The sequence below is a fragment of the Balaenoptera acutorostrata genome, chromosome 4 (genome assembly GCF_949987535.1).
Source record: "Balaenoptera acutorostrata chromosome 4, mBalAcu1.1, whole genome shotgun sequence".
Classification (NCBI taxonomy): Eukaryota; Metazoa; Chordata; class Mammalia; order Artiodactyla; family Balaenopteridae; genus Balaenoptera; species Balaenoptera acutorostrata.
Window position 1 is genome coordinate 92,608,202 of NC_080067.1, and position 22,925 is coordinate 92,631,126.

The 22,925-nt window shown below is 37.8% G+C and overlaps 1 protein-coding gene across 15 annotated transcripts in view; it reads right to left on the bottom strand.

The window, feature by feature from the left end:
* Positions 1-173: 173 nt before the first annotated feature.
* Positions 174-22,925, bottom strand: part of PHLDB2 (pleckstrin homology like domain family B member 2) — a 224,339-nt gene continuing 201,587 nt past the window's right edge. For all 15 annotated transcript variants that reach the window (XM_057545215.1, XM_057545227.1, XM_057545226.1 and 12 more), the window contains 6 exons: positions 16,125-16,332; positions 8,094-8,184; positions 6,918-7,064; positions 4,867-5,086; positions 1,929-2,014; positions 174-1,332 (listed from right to left, as the gene is read on the bottom strand). In XM_057545215.1, coding sequence (XP_057401198.1) covers positions 1,192-1,332; positions 1,929-2,014; positions 4,867-5,086; positions 6,918-7,064; positions 8,094-8,184; positions 16,125-16,332 — 893 coding nt within the window. In that variant the 3' untranslated portion in view covers positions 174-1,191. The remainder of the gene's footprint in view (positions 1,333-1,928; positions 2,015-4,866; positions 5,087-6,917; positions 7,065-8,093; positions 8,185-16,124; positions 16,333-22,925) is intronic.

Here is a 22,925-nt window from a genome sequence, read left to right on the forward strand (position 1 = left end):
TTCATACTTACAAATGCACACATGACAAACCAGGATAAATGGAATTTGAAAATCATTATAAAAGGACTTTCCTGAAGTCATTTCATTCAACAAAAATTAATTTAACTCTAAAAAACAAAGGCTAATTGTAAAGAAAATACATAATAAAATAGCACATTACAGAGTACATTAAGTTGAACTTCATTTGCCTTTTAATGGAATCACAATACTTCTGTAAATAAGGATTTTAATTGGTCTGTTCTTTGGTGAAAACAGCTGTATTTCATAGTTATGTCATGTGAGGCTGCAGCAAAGAGAAATCAGATACTATAAAGAAAATCGGCTACTGGTTGCCTTTATTCTCAGTACTGGGAATGGAGAAATCTTCATCAAAATAGCTCCTAAGTATTCTCTTTATTTTAAATTGCCCAATGTGACAGAATGTCTAAGACTGCTTCTTCCAAAAACACACAGCTTTCTGTTCTTCTTTCACAAAGTGTAGTTTGCTATATATGTACAGTAGCTTATGCTGGTGGTGATTCTTCAAAGTCAACTTCCTGGGCACTTGTTGGCATCAAAGTACCATTTTAAAATGTAGAATAACACTAACTGCAGTTCATCACTTGAAACTACTACTGTTAAACGGAGGTGATATCAAGTCTTTGGTTTTGGTGTAGTACTTTAAAAGTAGGGCCAAACTCCTCGTACAATATATTCCCTTCCAAGCCCTTATTTGCTTATATTTATAAAATAACATTCAGCAAAATACTCCTTTTTCAAAAAAGTCAGTTGATTACCAGTAAAGTCAATGCCAATGATTTGGGTGCTAAAATAATTTCATATTTTCCAAGTACATATAGACATTTGTAAACGGTTTAGTTTATTTCACCAAAATCAACAATTGATAAAAAAGAATTTATAAGAAATGTTCCTATAAGTGATGCTATTTACCAAAATAGTATTTTCTTTCTCCTAGGCGCTTCAATTCTTTGCTATTTATGATCAAGCTTTGAGTTATTTACGCTCAATCTTTGAATTAAAATCCCTTCTTTCCCTTTTACAAATGACTTCCTGTTTATATGAAAACAGTTCTGAGTATCCATAGTTAAAGGGATGGGTCTGTTGGGTCTTTCCACCTGGTGTTGAATATGGCTTTATTCTTGTAAGAAATTATTGCAGTCTGCCCTGAAGTGGACTATTGGCGTTAGTTCACTACAACAAGAAGTGAGTGTAACCTTCCGCCCCAGTAACTATAACATCCATCCAGATCCGCATGGCTTCTGGCGATGGGGCCACCATATAGTAGATTCTGTCATGCGTCTTGACACTAAAGGTGAGTAATGGATTAGGACTCTAAAAGGAAAAGAACATAAAACAAAATCTTGAAATTATAACATTAAATATAACACAGAGATATGTGAAGGCTTCTATGTAGCTATTACTTCTGTTCTAATGTAACTTATTCCCTCGCCCTCAACACCTTTCTCAAGATTGACCATATTTCTGGCCTTTCCGCACAAGAGCTCTCACAGTGAGCTCACCAATCGTTTTAGCAGCTACTTGTAAAGCTCCAGCAGGGTATCTAGCTGATAGTGGGTGCGCTAAAAATAGCTCAATAAATGTTATTCTTAGCCCTACTAAGATGTTTCCCTTATGATCTTCCTCATAAGTAGGTAGTAGCTCCTTCTTAGAAGCCTAGCAAAGAGTTACTTGGCAGGGTCTCCCAAACCAATATATCCAGAGTATTTTCTCATTTTGTCATGATTTATTTTTTCACAAAAAGATCAGCTGCACTAACTACTTTACTTCTATGTTTACTTTTCCAACACCATTCTGATCATATCTATCATGTCAGAATAACAAATCGAAATTAATTAGAATTCAAAAAATACCTTTCCCCCTACTTAATTATGCATTCAAATTGTAGGAATCTGAAATTCAATGTTTACCTTATTAGCATTCTTGAGGTGATCATAATATACTTCTTCAATGGCTTGAAAGTATATTACTCCTTTTAATTTAGCTTCATGCTTGTCTGCAATGAGTGTTAAAACAAATACTTTATCACCACTGATGGACAGGAAGAATTATAATTTCATTATAACTATCATCATTAAAATATTTATCTAGCATTTAAATTATCTAAGATTAATTAAGATAACCTAGGTTAGTACATTAGCCGCACTCTATCCTGAAAAAAGAAAAAAAAAAAGAAGGTTGGAATTAGCAACCCTAAACAAAAGAGACTAAGTGACTTTACTCAAGGCTCTTCACAAATTAGCAGTCAAAAGGTAACCCAGAATACTGACTGTCAGGTTAGCACACAAAGTGTAAACACCATTGACATCAAGATAAATTATTTCCCCACATTCTCCAAGACAGTAATTGTAATGAAAATATTAATATGCAGCTCTGTTGCAATGAAATTTGTAACAAGTGTGTTTTTTGATTTCTAATTTAAAATAATATTCTACTTATGTTTCTTTCCTATCAAATTTCTTGTCTAGTATACTTGATATTTCATCCTGTTCTCAACGGAGTTTCATGTCAATAATTTAATGTCCTTTCAGTGCAGCGTTTTCCAAACTGCTTCCAAAGATTTCGTCAGATTTGCCGTAAAAACCAAACAGAGCATAAAACAAAACAAAAACAAACAACCAAACCACCAACCAAACAGCATCACTCTGTGGTGACTAATAACACCAATATGTTCTTGAGACATTTTGTAATTTAAACTCTGCAGGGATGACAGCACATGCAAGCACATTAAAGAATCTCAAAATTATGGATGAGGATACAGAGAAAGAGACTCTATCATACCCTGCTGGTGGAAATGCAAATGAGAAAGTCTCTTTTGGAAGTCAATTGGTAAAACATACACAATGAAAAATGCCAGAATTCTTACTCAGCAATTCTGCTTCTAAAACTGTATCGTATAAGACCTACGCGTGCATGTGCACGTGTATTTGGGTTCGTTGGAGTACAAGCTGCAAAAGATCTGCTGGAGCTTTAATAGGGAACTGATTTAATTCTAGACCAGCCGTACACTGCAATCTACTACACAGCCACTGAAAAGACTGAGGTAAATCTGCATGTGCTCAAAGAGAAAAATCTTGAACTACTGTTATGTGAAGAAAGGTATGAACAGAGTGAATAATTTGGTCCTAACTGTATTAAAGAAGAAAGAATACCTATATAGACTGAAACATACATGAAAAGGAATGGAGAAAGTCTGAAAGGATATTTCAGGCTTAAGAGTGTTAGAAAAGGGAGAACTTTTGTGATGGGAAGAGACTTACTTTCATTATATAGACTTAGTTCCTAGGGAAACTCTGTTTTAATTAATACCGTGTTTGGTGGGTTTCCACCAGTTTCTGTGAAAGAGAAGGTCAATGTGTCTCTCAAACATTTGGTGGAAAAGGTCCTGCAATAATGAATTCATGTGAAAACAATAATACTTTGTTTTTTGGAAACAGAGGTAAAATAAAATCTGGAGATAAAAGTAAACCTTGTCAGTGTTTCAAAGCAGACAGAAAACTGGGGAAGAAAACTTTTGTTTGTAGGGCACTTCAGATATGAGAAAGAATATGAAAAATACAAGCATAAGAATGAAATACAAATCCCAGAGAAAAGGAGCAGAAAAGAGTGAAGCTGTTTTGTCTGAGTTATTTTAAAATTTTATTTTTGGAAAATTCTGGCTGAGGTTGTCTTTGGAGACTAGCACGTAGCAAAGTTTTGTTTATGCATTTTGCAGACACTAAATTGGCATTTTTTATTACATAGGCATCTTTTCTATTGTATTAACTAAAGAGACTGTCTCTGGATTCTTATAAAACCCAAGGTCAGAAAGCCCAAGAGAGGCAACCTGTGAGGGTTAGTAGACCATTTACTTCAGGCCACTCGCCCCTGTAGCAACTGGAACCCCACCCAAAGAGCCCCTAACTGAAAGGCATGCACCCCCTGCCCTTTCCTCACCCCGATTCTGGGGCTCCATTGCCAGTGTTTCCTTTCTTCCACATGCTTCTTGGTTGCTCACACCCCTCTTCATAAACATATCCTGACCTCACACTACAGATTAAATGACTGGACTGTTATTTTTTATTACCTTGATACACTTTGTAACAATTCCCAACAATGCTCATAAATGCTGATACAGTCACCCCAAGGCAGGGTCTCTTCATAACCTCTAGTCTGATTCTACTCTTACTCAGCAGTTGAAAAGAGAGCAGAGCTATTCTTATGCTGCTAATGGACATATTTCATATGTGATCTATGTGTAAATAAGGGGCTTCTTAATAAGTAAACTGGTTACACAAATACTCCTGTATTTATAGAAGATTCAGTAGGGTATGGTTCTCATAATCCATCATTTAAAGAATCCAAAAATATTCCAGTCACTTAATAAATACTTACTTATTCACTAGTTCACTGATGGGCTTTACTCTCTGTGCTGAAATTGTCATTCTAGTATATAAACTACAGTTGAATGACTGTCAGTTAAGCTGCCTAATTGTGTGTGACTTTAGAGCATATGACCATAGAGAAATAAATAGAAACCTTTTTTTTCTGATTTCATGGTTTAAAAGATAATATTTTGGTCTAAAAAATAAATTCCATTTAATATTTATTTGGGCTTGAGCTTATTTCAGAACTAGAATAGACTAACACACACTTTTTAAATAACATAATTTTTATTATTTCTAGAGGAAATTCATATCAGGTGGACCATATAATCTGAATAGAAAATAATATACATCTATCAAGCTAATATTGCCATTAATTCTATTACTTATCACTCTAATTATTTATTCTGAATTTTATTGCCTTTGTTCTTTAACAGAGAATTCCTGATTTGAATATATCACTCAGATTTTTTTTATCACCCACCTGCATAATAAGAGAAGGTGCGCTTGTTCCGATCAAAAACAAACCAACGTTTTTTCCAAGTTTTAATTTTTCCACCCATTTTGATGAGGAATCCTCTGCAGGTCTTCTCTGTGATTGACACATGATAACAGGTATCAATATTGTGGCCAGCAGTCTCCACGTGGCTGCGCAAATCAAAGTCTTCCTTCCGGATAGGCAGATAACGGGTCAGAGGTCGAGCCTGGAAAAGCACAAGCCCATCTCATCTATAGCTAATTATTTGTTTTGTTTTAGGTCACAGATGTTTAGAAGTGAAAGTGAACTGAAAAGCCTAAGTGTTAAAATGTCCATGTGATTATGAGAGCTTAAGCTAAACATTGTCATTTGGAATCTAAAAAGTGAATGGCATTTTAAGAAGGATGCTATGGTATGGGGGGGAAAATGTGGATAAACTCAGGCCAACAGATTCTATTCCTTGAAATGGCCAGATGAGAAAATGGAAACATGTCATTTACCTTAGCTTTAACAGAGGTACTTAGCACTTAAAAACACAGGGAAATAAGGCATGAAGTTATCTGGGCTCCTCCTTACAGATGAGGACTCCTCCTCTGTAACGTATCCAGGAGTTCTCCCTGCCACAACTCAACAATAGTTCTCCTTAAATAACCGCAGACATGACATAATTGACTGAACATTATTTAGTAAGTCCAGCCCCCAAGGATGTATGTTCATGTCAGCTTGCATACACCCTGTGACAGAAATTGAAGGCAGAGATGTATGTTTTGAAAAGCGAAGCTAAAATAAGGTAAGAAGTGGAATCAAAGCTGTACCCAATGAACTGTCCAGGACGAGACACTGAAGAGATGTACATAGATGTCTTTTATTTTACTATGGCTGGAGTAGAGGTTCATCTAATCTAGGAAGCACATATTGCACGGGTAGTATTTCTAAAATAGTCTTTTATTTTATCCTGTTAAATTACCCCACCCCTTTGCCCTGGGGGAAAATAACCTAATCATACACTTGGAAGCAAAAGTTATAATTGGGATTAAAATAGAATTGTGCCTTTTGGTTTTGGCTTCAGATATCAAACAGGCATGGATGACCTTTACAATAAATCAAAATGTGACAGAGGTTTGGCATAATGAAATAAAATGAACAAGTTTTACTTTGTATTTTTCCTTTATTTTGCCTTTGATTCTGTGGTACTTTGATGTTAGACAGATGCCACAGATTTACTGAGCCCTCAAAGGACATGAAGTCTTAAGGCGAGTCTCCAACTGTTGTACTTCAGACTGCCAGCAACTGTGAGGAATAAGGGAATTGGTACCTTTTACCATTAAGTCTAGTAAGCTTTGGTAAAACTGATTTGAACTTTAAATTACATGGCACTTAAATTTTTATTTTAGTTTCTCAGAAAACATACATTATGTAAGCAGTTCTAGTGACAAGAACAGAGACTCAGACTCTACTGACTGAGATAGGAAGTCAAACAAAGTGGATGGTTTTCCTGAGTTTTGCTTGAGTTCAGGAATCCTGTGCACATGTGTGTGGACTGATGCAGCAAAGGGGAAACGTGTGACAACACAGTGGTTAGGAAAAAAAACCCCAAAACATGAACACCACCACCAAAAAACCGGGCTGGTAAAAGTATCCTGTTCTGGAGTGTTTGCTTCCAAAAGATGTCTTAATAGAATCTCTTCTCTTTCTCAGCTTAGTTTGGGTGTTGTATTTGTTTTCAGTAATGAATCCAGCTGCATTTTCAAAGCTGCTCAAGAAGACATTCTCCTTTTAAATATACTCCAAAAAAAATGGGTAGAAGAAAAAGTGCCTCTCCAATCAAAATGTGCCACGTATAACTAAAGAGAAATGTCATTTTGTTAGTAGTTCCCAGTGGGTTTTGAAATAAACACACATTTTTTTTGCCCATTAATGCACTTCTCTTAGCCATTACACGTCAAGGGCTAATAGGCAGCACAACCAAAGGCATCCTCAGACATAGCATGACCGTCTTCTGAAAAACGACCACCAGGGGGCAACCTACTCCAATCCATCCAGATTGACCAACAAACCTGTGCCCTTTGTTTCTCCCTTATTTTTACTTCCTTTTCAATTAACTTCTGCCTCTGGCTGGTTTCTTCCTGCAATCGTTTTTCCAGGAGTTCTCGGCGTCGTTTTTCTTCTTCCAGAGCTCGTTTCTTGGCTTCCATTTCCCGTTCCTAAATATCATTATGCAGAAAAAAATTTTCAGACATACTGGTTATACTTGAATGATTCCAATATGAAAACAAATAATTCTCACTAGACAATTCCTGATTTTATAGCCCAGTATACATCTAAGACTAAAACACCCGTAATCACCATTCACAGAACTTTCAAAAGCATCCTGTGCAGAAATGCAACCACTACATTTAATTAGAAATGAAATAGTAAGTGAAACAGCTTGTGATTCTATTCAGTCATTTCATACTAATGACCCCATATATTAAAAACTCTCCATTTCTAATATAAAAAAGGCTCACTAATTGTGACCCAACACCAGTCACGACTTTCGGCCTTTCTTTGATGGCCGTAGGTCCTTCCAATTCCTGTTGTTGCTCTGTGGCTTCCTGGCTGACGGTCACAGAGGAAGTGCCCAGGGAAGTTAGAAGAGGAAAGGAGGTGCCGTTTCAGGCAGGATGCAAAGGCATTTGGGGAATTCCTAAGGAAGTTCAGATTCTGGCTTGAAATACAGTCACAATAACATGGGAGTTTTAATATTACAATAGTGTCTTTACCACGAACTGGCAAGGCAGGGAGAATGCATAAAGACCTGCCATTTCTCCTGTTCCCCGGCAGGCAAACAAAGGCACCATTGAAGGGAAAATGTAATACAAAGCATTCATTTCAGTTTATGTCCACACAATACACATTTTACATTATGAAAAATGGTAGTGCAGTAAAGAGCCGTAGAGAACATCTCTCTAACACCCTCACTTTTCAGAAAAGAAAATGGGGCCAGTGGGAATTCCCTGGCAGTCCAGTGGTTAGGACTCTGTGCTTTCACTGCCGAGGACCTGGGGTTCAATCCCTGGTCAGGGAACTAAGATCCCACAAGCCATGTGGCACGGCCAAAAACAAAAGAAAATAAGGGCAAGAAAGGCAGAGTGACTACTCCAAGATCACGCTGCTTACTGAGGCCTGAAAACAGTTTCCCAGTATCAAGTGCAGGGCATCTTGAACTACTACGTCAAAGATATTAGGCCTACCCTGGATTCAAGAAGCCTTGTCTTCTCTGCATGAGCCTGCTTCAAAAGTCTCTCCATTTCTTCTATTCGGGCAATATTTGAAGTGCTGGCACTGAAGAAAACACAAAAGCCTTTCAAGAATACTGCTTCTTACTGATGTCTCTTCAAACACACACACACACACACACACACACACACACACGACAAGATCCAATACAATTTAAAGGATGTTACTTACAAGAATCACTGGTCTGAAGAGGCAAGTCAATTCAACTCTGAAAACTGTAGGTGAAACTTAACTTACCTCAGTTTTAAGAGATAAAACATAGGCAAGGAAAATAATACCAAATAAAGTGCTTTACTCATAAATAAACCAAAACCAACTCCTACAAAGTGTGTTCTCAAAATGTTTCCTCCAAAGTCTAAAAATTTTGGCCTGCGGGAAGTCTTCCCATTAGTTTAATTATTCAGGGATGCCAGACCAACGACACTATCACCAAAATTCTATGTAGATGACCCCTAAGTTTGGAAGTCACTTTATTTGGTTTGGGATCATGTATCACCAGCTACTTTTTTGTTATGCCTTTTTGCTTGTGGACATTTTATTTCTTAAATGGTGATTTAAGATGGCCAATTAAAAAAATGACTTCTTTTACAGGTGCAATAGAAGGGTAGTGGCCAGTTTTGCCAATAAAGCCCATCCACCGTACGAACGAGAAAACTGCATTAAGGGATTCAAGAGCTTCAAAAGTAATGCATCTTGAGAAAGACATCACATAAACATGTGAAGGAAAAAACCAAATGGAGTGAAAGCTGCAAGACCAGATAGGATAACTAACAGAGAAGGAGAAGAACTTAGAAATGTTTAACATTAAAATATATTATTTTTCCCTTGTTTACATTTTATTTGACTATTCTGGAAAAAAAGGACCTTGGCCTAAGTCAAAACTTATTTATTTTGATGTTCCAGCCATGGAGAACCAATGTTATTTCTTATGCATGTTTACTTGCATAGTCACTTAAATGTATCTTCTTTTCTAGACTCTCTTGGCTATAAAGAGGCTTCTGTGCCTGTATCCTCCATAGCATAAAGCCTGGCACACAGTAGGGGTTCGTGTTTGCTACACACATTCATATAAAAATTAATTCATATAAAAATGAATAAGATAATCATTAGTATAGTCTCGCTAAATCATATTGTTTTTTTTTTTTTTTTTTTTAAAGGATTTTCTTATTTATTTATTTATTTATTTATTTATTTATTTATTTATTATTTTTGGCTGTGTTGGGTCTTCGGTTCGTGCGAGGGCTTTCTCCAGTTGCGGCAAGCGGGGGCCACTCTTCATCGCGGTGCGGGGACCGCTCTTCATCGCGGTGCGCGGGCCTTTCTCTATCGCGGCCCCTCCCGTCGCGGGGCACAGGCTCCAGACGCGCAGGCTCAGCAATTGTGGCTCACGGGCCCAGCTGCTCCGTGGCATGTGGGATCTTCCCAGACCAGGGCTCGAACCCGTGTCCCCTGCATTAGCAGGCAGATTCTCAACCACTGCGCCACCAGGGAAGCCCCAAATCATATTGTTGATCAACTCAAACCTAGGATGTTTGAGGGCTAAGAGTTCTTTTGAAGAGAAACATGACCACAGTAATGTAGGACATATGGTTTATCTTAAAATCAGTACTGTGCACACATGTTTATAAGCAGCTTTATTCATAAATGCCAAAACTTGGAAGCAACTAAGATATCCTTTAGTAGGTAAATGAATAAATAAACCATAGTACATCCAGACTATGGAATATTAGTCAGTACTAAAAAGAAATGAGCTATCAAGCCATGGAAAGACATGGAGAAACTATACATGCATATTACTAAGTGAAAGAAGCCAATCTGAAAAGCTAAATGCTTTATTACTCCAACTATATGACATTCTGGAAAAGACAAAACTATGGAGGCAGTAAAAAAAATTATATTTTATATGCTTTAAAAGCTACTTTGGTTATTTTGTTAAAAAATAATTAATTTTTATCCATGGACACCTACTTGTTCTCTATAGCTACACTTTTGCTATTGATTTAATATTTCCTTGACATGTAAACCACTTTTATTCAGCAAAATTTTTGCTGCTCTATGATACTGTGTTGCCACTACCTGATACTTTTGGGGGGATCAGAACTGTACCTGCAGTGAAAAGCAAAAGCAATTGCAATAGAAATTTAGGGTGAAATCTAGACTTGTCAATACAATGGCATGGAACAAATGAAATGCCATTTGGCTAGCACCTGTCATGCCAAGGGAGAGCCTGAAGTCACTGAAGATACACTTTGTAATGCATTACCTGTAGCACAAGACACTCATCATTGGTTTCTCCAGCCCACCTAAATTACAAGAGGAGTAATGCTTCCTCCCATTGCTCCAAATTCTGACCTTCTTCAGAAGGCAGGCACATTTCTGATCTCATGTAATTACTGTATGATACTGAATAATACTGAATCACTTGGCCATTAATGGTATAAAGATGACTAGTTTTGCCTCCTTTCTCTACTTAGCCACATTCTATTTTATCAACTGAAGATTACTTTTTTATGTGACCAACTTTGGCAAAAACCCATAGTCATAAAGAAAAATGAAACTTCAGTCAAGGGTAAAGGAATCTAAACAGCAGATTTAGTTTTCAGTGCTGAATAATACCTTTCAGCAAAATTTGAATTTGCTTTTTAGAATATTCACTTTAGAGGCAAAGGCAAAAACAGAAAAAGGAAGGAAAAATAGCAAACAAGAACATTGTCATACAACAAACAAATAAATAAGCAAAATGCAAAACAAAATTCTCCATAAAGACATAAAACTTTTCCAAGACTGCCTTCAGCATACCAATATTGCCACTAAATGAAGAGCCAGTGTCCCAGAATATTTATTTTCAATTCATCTTCTCAAGCATTTTTTCAGGTTAAGCAAATTATTACTCCATATAAAATGTCTAATCTTTCTCTATTCAAAAAGATTAGACTATCTGGTCTCTTTGACAGCTGTCTGCCCTCTTCTGAAATCCTCTGGTTTTCAGTATCTCTTCTGAAAGAACTCCCTAGAATAAAATGCAAACACTGGGTGTTGACTATCTAGGGTAGAAAGCAGAATACAAACCTTTGCCTGAAACGAAGGGATTAGAAGTATCTGAAATTCTGGTTGATGTAGCTCTTAAAACCAAGCTCAGCCTTGGATGCCCTCAACCCCATACCCAGTCTTGTCCCCGCTCCACACACACACTGCTGGTGGGTAATAGCTATAATGAGAGATCAACTTCCTTAACATTTTCTCAAAGCGTGAACACAAGGTCAGGGCTTATTAGCAATAGTAATAAGAACATATAATTTTAGGTGGTATTCAGAACACTACACTCTATGAGCTCATTCATTCAATCATTTTAGCAGAAAACAGACTTTATGCAGAATTGACCTTCAGCTGCTGTTTTCTAAGACCCAAGACCTGTTTTCTTAGCTTTATATTTGTGTACAGTGTAAGTAATGATGCTGAAATAGCAAAAACACTGTCTGACTCAAAGAACTTTCTGCTGGACACGAAAATGATGTCTCAACAAAAAGTGTAAGGCAAAGGTACCCACAACTCTGAGTAATTCGATAATTCTACCAATGGCTTTTTGTGACATAATAAACCACAAGACTAAGTTTATGTTGCTAGAACTTCAGCATGGAATTACCTCTTTAAAATGTGTATCATTTCAGGATATTTTAATACATAATTTTTTAAAAATCTAAAAAAAGAGAAAAATTTTTAGTTCTTTATTTCTTTTTCTACCTATCTTCAAAAAGTTCCCATTTAGGATGTGCTGTCATACTATACATGCCAAACATTAGTTCCCTATTACCATTTTCCTGATGTTTATCACATTATTTTCCTTCATAAAAATAGGTACAAGCTTATCTTAGGGCAGCATGATTTTTTTTTTAGGTAGATGGTGGCACAGAAGAGAAATGCTTGTTTGTTTGTTTGTTTTTTCTCTCTCTGTCCCTTTTATTTATACTAGACCTTTTGCAGGCATCTCCTACTTTGGCTTCAATCTTTTGACATTCAGAGAATCTGACAGCATATATATATATATTTTTTTAAATTTGTTACACTTCTCATATTTGCTTTTTTAAAAATTTTTATTTATTTATTTATTTATTTATTTATTTGTGGCTGTGTTGGGTCTTCGTTTCTGTGCGAGGGCTTCCTCTAGTTGTGGCAAGCGGGGGCCACTCCTCATCGCGGTGCGCGGGCCTCTCACTATCGCGGCCTCTCTTGTTGCGGAGCACAGGCTCCAGACGCGCAGGCTCAGTAGTTGTGGCTCACGGGCCCAGCTGCTCCGCGGCATGTGGGATCTTCCCAGACCAGGGCTCGAACCCGTGTCCCCTGCATTAGCAGGCAGATTCTCAACCACTGCGCCACCAGGGAAGCCCCTGACAGCATATTTAAATAAATACTATTAGTAATTTCTGACCATGGTGATTGGTTAGTTATCTATGACTGCTAGCAGCACTGGGTCAGTTCTCTGTGGAGTAACTATGGAATGATCACGGCCACATGTAGCTACCTTCCAGGAATGATCACTCTGCAATAATGCTATCCTCTTAATATGGCACATTTAGTGGAGTCAATTCTCATTTTCTGCCTTTGGAAACCATTTAAAAGAAAAAGTAAGTAGGTGAACAAATAAAATTAAATTAAGATTTTGGTGGCCACTGTGCTTAAGTCTCTAGACCTAAACTTCTAATGCTTGGTAAATGTAACTGAAGTGCCTCCTTTTTAGGTAATTTCCTGTACTCACTGCTGCACTGCTGCTGTCACCACCTTTAAATATGAGAGATGGGGTTTGAGGAGTGATCATTTGGAGGGATGCATATTTGCTTTTAGTTTTTGGTGGGGATGAAGAGGCAGGGAGAAGAAAATGGAGCAGATAAAGCCACCAAGATAGGAAAACTATAATATAGAGTGTATTTATTTATTAAAGATGGCTCAAAAATAGAAAAAAAATGGTCAAGCTATCAGGAGTTCACCACAGGAATATTGCTTTAAAATGTTCACAATTATTTGGGAAAGTAGTCTGATGTTTTCAAAATAACAACTTGCAAAAGTGCAGAGTGCCTAAGAAACCCCTCTGAGATCCCTATACTGGGAAATGAAACAGCTGCACTGTCAACTTTCATTCCTCCCATCATCATTATACAATAGTTGCTGACTTTTGTTTGTGTCCTGTCATTCAAAAGTAACACATTTAATTGGTCGGTTTACTGGCATTATGAATAAGCACTCAAAGTTCTAGGCTTTCTGTTCTGAGAGCATCAGCTCCCGGCACCCCTTCATGACTCTCTGACATCCTCCTGGGAGCAGCGGGTATTACAAGAGCTCCTTCAGAGCAAGAGATGGATGGTTTGATGCCCAATTGTGCCACACACTCAAGTGTCTTTCATTTTTTAAAAAGTGAGATACTGTATCTTCTAATATTGAATGAAGTGAAATACTAACCCTTCTGACATTAAAAAATAATGGCAGCAAAAAATTATCTTTATTCTTTATTATTACATAATTCCCTGCTTAAATTTAAATTAACTTAAATTTTCCCTTGTAACAAGGAGAAATACCTATAATTCTCATGGTTGCTTTAGTGTTTTTCCCAAGGGACTCCTTTCCTTCTCTGACAGGATATATCCAGTAATATCAATATTTCAAACATTATGATGTCAGAATTAAAATACACTATATTCTATTTACCACAAACTGTAGCATCTATCCTTTTCTTCTTTTCTTCCACTCACCAAATTTCCTGGTTATAATATCTGGTTAGATTTAGGTCTCTCATATTCTTTTCATTTATGAGACACTGACCCAAAGCTAAGTATACCCTGCCGATATTACTTTCCCTCCGTCTCTGTCACTCCTTTTTTGGGGGGTAGGGGTGAGGAGCAAATGATTCAAACCTTTGTAAAGAAAGAAATTCTATATACACGATGGTAATTTTCCACCAAAATATTTAAAAATCTATCATCCTCTTGCATTCAAGAAACAATCCTCCATTTAGCAGATTAGCAAATCAGGACCGAGAGAGTTCTGTGATCTGCTTCCAGTAGCACAATCAGTTGTCAGGTCGAGCCCCAAAAGGTCCCGTCCCAGCCTGTGACTTCATTGCAATAGAGGAAAGTTTTTTTGATGGCCATTATTCAACTAGACATTTTTCACCTGAGACACACAACCACTCAATGAACATTGATTAAATATTGGATGTTTTGGAGGTTGAACTCATAATGGTTCTCAGCCAATTGAAATAGATCAAACAAAGAAAAAAATCAAATATCCCGAGGTATTTATTCAGCCGACACTTACTGAATGCCTACTATGTGCCCAGATCTCTGCTGAATGTGGAAACCAAAAGATAATTAGACATCCTCCTTGACATTGAGGAATGTACCAATTAATTATTGAAGAAGAAAACTGTATACTGGAATGTGATCAGTGATATAATAGGAAAAAGTATCAAGTTCCATAGAAACATGAAAGAAAAATGCCCTGAAAAGGAGAAATTCTCATGAGTTTCCAACTTAAGTTTGAGCTTAAAGGATGAGAAGACTTTCTCCAGGCTAAAATGGGAGGGGTTGGGGGAAGGTAAAGACATTTTGCAATGCCAGACACTCTCAATGCTCAGTAAGTACAGGTTGAGGGAATAAACAAATGAGAGGATGAATTGACTCTAGATAGTGGTGTGCTGGTAAACTAGCTCTCTGGAGAAAAACAAAACCCCTGATATGCAGCAAATGTCTATTTATGTGGAGTAAATACTCCCACCATGGCCAATTTCAAGCTACCAACATGACACCACTGATCACAGAGTTAGGAGGAGATGTGCACCTTTGGCTCTTGCCAGCCAGTTTGAGCCGACTCCAGCTCACTGCTAACTGTAGAATATTCTATAAGGATTTGTGGAATGAATGAACATATAAATAAAAGAAAGAACAGATTACATGATCCCAGGGCTAGAACCAATATGGTCAAAAGCACAGAGATCTGAGAATTCATCGCCCTCTCAATGAATAAGAAGCTCTGGGAGGTGTATCAGGAGGAGAGAATGAATGGGGAGTTGGGCTGGATCTAGAATGCCAGGCTCTGGGGTCTGACTTTATTCAAAAGGTAGTAGGGCATCATCACAAGCTTTTTTTTTTTTTTTTTAAATTAATTAATTAATTAATATTTGGCTGCGTTGGGCCTTCGTTGCTATGCGTGGGCTTTCTCCAGTTGTGGCGAGCGGGGGCTACTCTTCGTTGTGGTGCGCGGGCTTCTCATTGCGGTGGCTTCTCTTGTTGCAGAGCATGGGCTCTAGGCGCATAGGCTTCAGTAATTGTGGCACACGGGCTTAGCTGCTCCGCAGCATGTGGCATCTTCCCGGACCAGGGCTTGAACCCGTGTCCCCTGCATTGGCAGGCGGATTCTTAACCGGCGTGCCACCAGGGAAGTCCCCATCACAAGCTTTTGAAGGAGCACTCTGACCAGATCCATATTTTAGATGCACCTTTGGCCATAATCCCCTAAGACCACCTTTGCTTGCCTCAAAGTATGAACACAAATGTGAATGGTTAAATCCTTCCAAAATTTTAATATGCAGAACAGCTAAAGCCTTCCTTTCAACGAAACAGAAGGGTAAGATATCCTTCAAATTCTTACTCTGTTGTTGGAAATTACTTCTTTATTGAATCAAAAGCAGTCCTAATGAAGTTGGAGTCAACCAACAGAGGCAAATCCATTTTGAAGCACAGTATATGCGTGAAGTCAAATGTAAAGAATAAAGGAGAAAATGGATTAGATGGTGTGTTACTGGCTCAGTCACACAGGATACAAAGAAACTACTTTCAAAGACCACCATGACACCCAACCCTCTTCTCTACTGTAGACTCTTTATGTTTCAGAAATTTGGGCTTGTACATATACATGGCCCCAAATTGATGGCTTTACTTTTCGAAACCGGCAGGTGCTTTTCCAAACCAGAAACCTTCCCCAGGAATACATCTTACCTAGAGATATTGTCAGGTGAGCAGGCAGAGATGCTTGTCTCCATGCTGTCAGAGCTGTCTAGGCTCAGAGTATCAAAGGCCTGGTCCTTGTAGCTGTGATCTGGGTAGTGGAAACTGTTCAAGTAGACATTTGATTCAGATGCTGTGCGGCTGTAAAATTCAGAAGACTTCTGCCTTTGTCCTTCACTCATCTGTTGGTGATTATATCCTAAGGAGAGAGCCATAAATACGTTAGTATGCCTCATTTCTTTCAGTCTTAGATCTTCTAAGACTTAAACCAGGAACCCAAAACATCTGCCTATGAAACTGGGGCCTTGGTCTAATTTGTTTTGAAGCCAAGAAGATCAAAGAAATGGCATAATGCTCAGTGCAAGGAAGAGTTTCAAAGAAGTGGTCTTGTGAATGATCTTTTCTGTCAGCAGATCACTTGACACTTTCCTATGCCATTTCTACATCTCAGCACAACTGAGAATAATACATCAGCACACACACAAACACACACACAAAACCAAAACAGAAACACATTTAAAGGCCCTGAATCCTCTGATAATAGCTGGGTTTAAGTGAAGCAAGATGACTCCAGTGACAAGCAACAACAGGGTTTTTGGGCAGTCACTTCTTCAGTGGTATTGCAATTTAAAGGGTACTGGATCTGGTCACAAAATAGCAGGCGGATCATCTAGGTGTAGGATTTGAGAAACCTGTGTCTCACTCATATCACTAACACTTTTAATCTGGTTAATGTTCAAACTGACATTTTTCTCATTCTTTTTTTTCAAATTCCCTTGTCTGCCAATTACTTATTTAAAACACTCAGAATCAACAATCCTTCCAATGGCTGTACTCCTCCTAATTAGTGTATATATAGCTCTCTTCTTTTTCTGCCTTAACAGTCAGCCTTCAGCTAGCTGGTGATATCAACCGTATGAAAACATAGGGATCACATCAACAGGAGCAAAAGTGCCACTAATAAGAGGGGTTTTCCTTACCCTGGTACCTGGTCAGCTGGCACATGAGGCCACTGGCTTGACTTTGTGTTATTCTATGGCTTTCTTCTGGTAGCTGATTCTGGGCGTCACAAATCGAATTATTCTTCCTTTCAATTCTCTATTTAGCATGTATTCAGGAATCAGGGATCATAGTGATAAACAAATCCCTTAATTCATTAAAAAGATGTTTCTTTAACCAGTACCATAGTTTGCAATCACTTTCTCCCTGATCAAATTTACTTACCAGACTTATGAAGAGTTTACAGCTGGACCATCTGGATTTTCCCTGTTTTCTTGTACTTTACCTACTTTTCTATGAGGCTTTTAATTAGTAATGAAATGGCAAAAAGTAGGCCAGAGGGCAAAAGAAGGCAAATAATTCCAAACAGCTTCCTCAGCTGTTGATTAACTATTTCCATTTAAAAACGGAAGCCACATCCATGAAGCTTTAACAAAGTATTATAGACCAAAACTAAATCTGTAAAATGATTTGAGTTCCATGAGGAGTTTGCATGCCATTAGTATTTACAGCAGTTTTAGATATCTAAGTGAAAATATGTTAGTTCAGGTTAAGGCATTTCTGGGAAAATAAGTTTCCTTGATATAAGATGTAATTATAAATTATAAATATACATGTATGTAAAAACTACATATCACTTTGCTAAGGAAAGATGCAAAACATAAAAGCACACCATGAGACTTTAGAGAGAATATTATTAATTGTAATGATTAATGCATAAAGCATTACACAAAGCCAGTGCATTCATAAGCGTGGAGCTTGTGCCTTTTTTTTTTTTTTTTGTCTTAAGAATGGCAAAATAATTCATTACTCAAATATTTACCTTTGATACTTGAACTTTTGGAATTACTAACTGCTCCTTTTAAATCGTTTCCAATTATTCATTATGCAAAAAAAGGGGGACAATAAAAAAAAAACACCAGAAATTATTTGAAAAGGTCACACACATATCTTTCCTTATACTTTCAAAAAAGGTTCGTTGGCAAAGAAACCTTCACACTGGCACCAACGACATGGAAGACATTTCCTTGTTTTAGTATGAACAACACATCCCTAAAAGACAGCCCTGTCATTTCAAACATATACGACTTATCTCCTTGGTGATGACAGGTGCCACAACCTCCCTTCCCTTCAGTTTTTCACTATGAGGAAAAGCCAGTTCCTACAATGCAATTAACACTTTCTTGGAAAAGCAGAGAAGAGGGGGAACGTATTTCTTCTTAAAGCAACTGTATGCCCTGCTCCTCAGATCTCCCAGGATTTTTTTTTTTCCCCAAAAGTACCACAGAATAAGAAAATGAACTTACCACCTTCAGGTGAGGTAGACAGTAAACTAAAATGGCTCCAAGTTTTCGGATGCGGCCATAAGGGAGAGCCGTGTTACAATGTGTGCTGTGCTAAGGATTGTGAATGTAAATTCCCTAGATCACCTCACTATGTGTTTTACTTTTATTTTATTTCTTTGCTCTACGTCTGAGAAAACCTTGCATCGCTCTGGTGGTAGGATAAGCACCTTGCATTTTCATGGCAACTTAAATGAAAAAGGCTGCTGCTATCAAGTAGCTTCCAAGGCAAGATTTGAGTTTCCTGTGGATCCAGTGTGAGTGGGAAGGTCCACCTTACGCAGTCCCTTCTATCCCCGCAACCGGCCAATATTTTACTGATCACGATGAACTCAGCTGTCACCTGGCTTAGCCTCCTCCCTCCTGAACAATTCCGAAAAAAACAAGTTACCCCTGCAATTACAATCGAGGGCATGGACCTCTCCCTCGTGACCCCAGAATTGCACCAGCGTGATTCCTAAGAGCTAGCTTTAGGATCCAGGCTCTGGCCTGGCCACTTAAAGGTACAGATACTTTCAACAGAAGGACACCATAGGAGCGCAGGAGATGGAAGGAGCGTTCCTGGTAGGAGGCCCAGGAAGAACTGCTGTGCATGAAGCAGTGCCAGAACAGGTGTGAGCTGGATTAAGCCACTGCTCAAGTATAAGTTATCGGGGAGGGGGTCATATATGTCCTGTTCACCACAGAATCCCCGCTCGTTAAGCATTCAGATGTCACAAAATAAAAAGTCCCTGAATGAATTCACTTGTTCAATAAATTCCAAAAAGAGTTTGTTCAGGTTTTTCCATAAGATGTTACTGAAAAACCCAAATGAAATTTTTGGCCAACCCAATATATTAGTGACTAAATAAGGAAGTGGAATGCATCTACTGGTTCGGGTGGGGCAAAGTAAGCAGACTGGAAAAAATGAGACTTCCCCAAATCCCTGAGACTGCTTGGTTTTTGTTTTTGTTTTTAAATTATGTAGCAAGAATAATATTCAGCAGTGGGACAGCATCTGAAAAGTAAAAAGGGCCTTGTAAATGCTCTAAATCCTTCCTGTCCAGATAGAAATGGCTGTTTGAATAGGGTATTTTGTAAAGTTTATAAAGTAAGACCTGATAATATCTGAGGCTGGTTGCTAAGCATAGCACATACATGGAATCCGAATCAACTCAACTCTCTTCACTGCCCCGGAAGAGCCAATCGGTTAGATGTTCAAGGCCCATTTATTATTATTATTGTTATCATTATTTTTAATGTCAATCTCTATGAATTCTGGCTGATTGTACCTGAAAAGTGCTTTGTGAGTTAACCATTGAGGGATATATAATCTTGCCAATATTTTCCAAATGTGTTTTATATATCTTAAAATGGTTATCTGGGCCTTAATACAGAAAATGAGATGACTTAAAATTATAATCTCGGTTTAAGAGGATAAAATGAATCAGTATTTCTGACAGTTTCTCACCTGCTGAGACATTCATTCTTCCTAACCATAGTCCCCAGCCGGAAGATGAAGGTGCAGGACAAGTCAGGAATGAGGAGGAGAATGATAGAGAAAGGGAAAAAGGTACAAGATCAAAAAGGATGACAAAGGGACAGGAAAATTAAACGTCTTCCAACATGCAGTCATTGACGGTGTTAGTAACAATACCAGCTTGACAAGGTAAGATATTCACATTTTTAGATTAAATTTGAGTGTATAGAGACGAACTTAAGAAGTTAACAAAACAAAAACAAGCTTCTGATACATGCACACAGTCAAAAATGATTTGTTACGGGAAAAAAAAAATCACACACGTTCAACTAGAAAACAGGGAGAATAAAAACAAGATTATATCTATAAAACAATTCTTTTTTCCAAGAAGACATTAACAAATAGTTTTTAAGACTTAAGGTTTGTAAAATGCCATTCAATGATTTGAAGCACAGTCCGTCAAACTTTATAACAAGTCAGTCTTTTAATGCCCTACATTTCTGTCACCCAGCCACATAAGAATCATTTATTCTAGCCAGCAATTCAGGCTGTTCTTCATTCTTTACTAAGTCTTAAGGCTTAAATGGAATGAATAGGTAGGAGCCTCCTAATTCCTTCCATCCTCTCACATAGCCTGCCGCCTGCCTTATTTATACCTTGCCTTTATAAAGGGGAGACATCATATTTTACACTTAGCCTATACACATCACAAGGCCCACTCTTTTCTTTATCTAGATCCTGAGTCTTACAAAACGGTGCTTCCGAAGCACTCGTATTTCCTGCATGGTCTGACCTTGCAATAAAAAAATCAAAACAAAGAGGGTCATGCAGCTGCTGGTGAATGAACAGCAGCTGCACGCAGCATTGTGCTTCTAGCAAATGTGCAACAATTTTCCTCTAATGTGTAAAAAGGAATAATCATTAGACTAAAAGTCCACCATTGTACAGTTTTAAATCTGATCATTTCTTAAAGATGACAATGACCTTTCACTATTTGCTGGAAACAAAAACACCACACAGGGAGGTTGTCATACCTTTCTTGGACTTTCCTGCATTGAACAGAAGATAAAAGGACAAAGATTTCATTCATTCTAAAGCTTACAAAGGAATAGTTCACAAGTTGTACAAAAGCCAATAACCATTACAACTTTAGGATCTGAGTCCCTGGACCCTTTGCTTTAAACTCTGCTCTCAGAGATCTTTGTTTGCATGATTCACGCTGTCAGGTCTATTAAAACAGTGCTTATTGAAGGAAGGCTTATACTTACACCATTGTCCTTGATGTATCCATTATGAATAAGCAGCAAAAAAATAGTTCATTTAAGTTAATTTGTGTAAGTCATAAAAATGATAAGATCTATTTAATTTGAGTTAATGAAAATGTGCGAGGTCTAATTTTTTCAAAACCATGGACTTTTACTTGGTGTTTGCTATTTTAATGGAGCCAACAAGTAGTAGTGAAACAATTCCAAATGAAATTATGATTCATCCTTCCTGGTCCTTGTGGGCCACCTGTATGGGCTTAGTAGAAAATCTGCCAATTTTACGGTCTGTTGTAGCTCTAAAAACTGCAGTCCCTGACCCTTCCTCCTCTGGGCGGGGAAGCCAAGGGTGGCAGGCTGGCCTTACAAGATACATCACATCCTCTTGGATCAGTACACATATGAGGTTTCTCTATTTCTCAGAAGCTGTCTCATCATCACGACATGAAACTCTTTAAGAGGAACACCACTCAGAGCTGCAGCAAGGAAAGACAGGCTGCAGACTTCCGGGACGTACAAAAGACCCAACAGTGAAGAACAGGAGCACAGAGGACAGGTCAAAGACAATAGATTTTGTAGAGGGCACCTCATGTGACCTAAGGGAATTGGCTCAGTTCTTCTTCATGGACCTAGCATGGGGATTCCCATTATTTGGGGGGAACACAGATGAGAAAAATAGAGATCAAACATCCCTCCAGTTTCACCATATTCTCACAAGAATCCTCTTACACAGTATTGTTTACAGGTTCATTTGGTATAAAGGACTAGTTTTTCTTACTCTCTATCTTAAGGCAAAAACTATCAACATAAAGTATGGTGCTGTGGCCAGTCCAAACTTTGATGCCTTCAGCCAGTGGGAAAAATACATTTAAAAAGAAGTCTATAAATATCAGAGAAATGCTTCAACGGAAAACAGACTTGACCCATAAGCGAACAGTGATTAATGAGAGCCAAAATATACTCATTTATGTTTATTATTTATATACCATAAGAGATATTTTTAGTTTATTAAGAAATTATGATAAAATAAAAGAGTTCAATCAAATGTATTTTATTCAAAGGTTAACACTGTAAACCTCTCATATATTATAAACCACTTTTATGAACACCATAGCTTCTATTAACTCTTAAATCACTCTGGTAATGATATAAAATCCTCATTCAAGTGATATATATAGCTCACTTATCCACACACATATACACATTATGTATACATGCATATATATACACCAATACATAAACATATTTCTAATGGTACTAGTGATTATTCCCTGGTGATATCAGCAAAGAGGCCGAGCAGTCAGAATTGCCTCTAAGCTGGCTTAGAGGGAAGGGTTTCAATCCCACTAATGAACGCATTGAGAGGCCAGACGCTCATCACTCTGTCAGCATCCCCATTCACATCCCGGGCATACATCCATCACTGCATTTACCACATTTTATTGAAAGCATCTGTTTTGTTTTTCTGTTCCTCATGAGACTCTAGGCATTTCAAGGGCAAAGATCATGTAATTTATTTGCATTTTTGCTGTCTAGCACCATGCCTGCTCAAAAGTTAGGGCCAATATAGGTTGACCTAAACTACCGTGTTAACACAATAAATCTAATCTGCACGAGAAGCTCACCTCTGGAACTGCCTTACAGTATCTTCTTCTAGCCCCACAAAGACTACTTGAGAACCCCATTAGAAATGCAACCTATTATTACAAAGAAACAGAACATGCTGAGA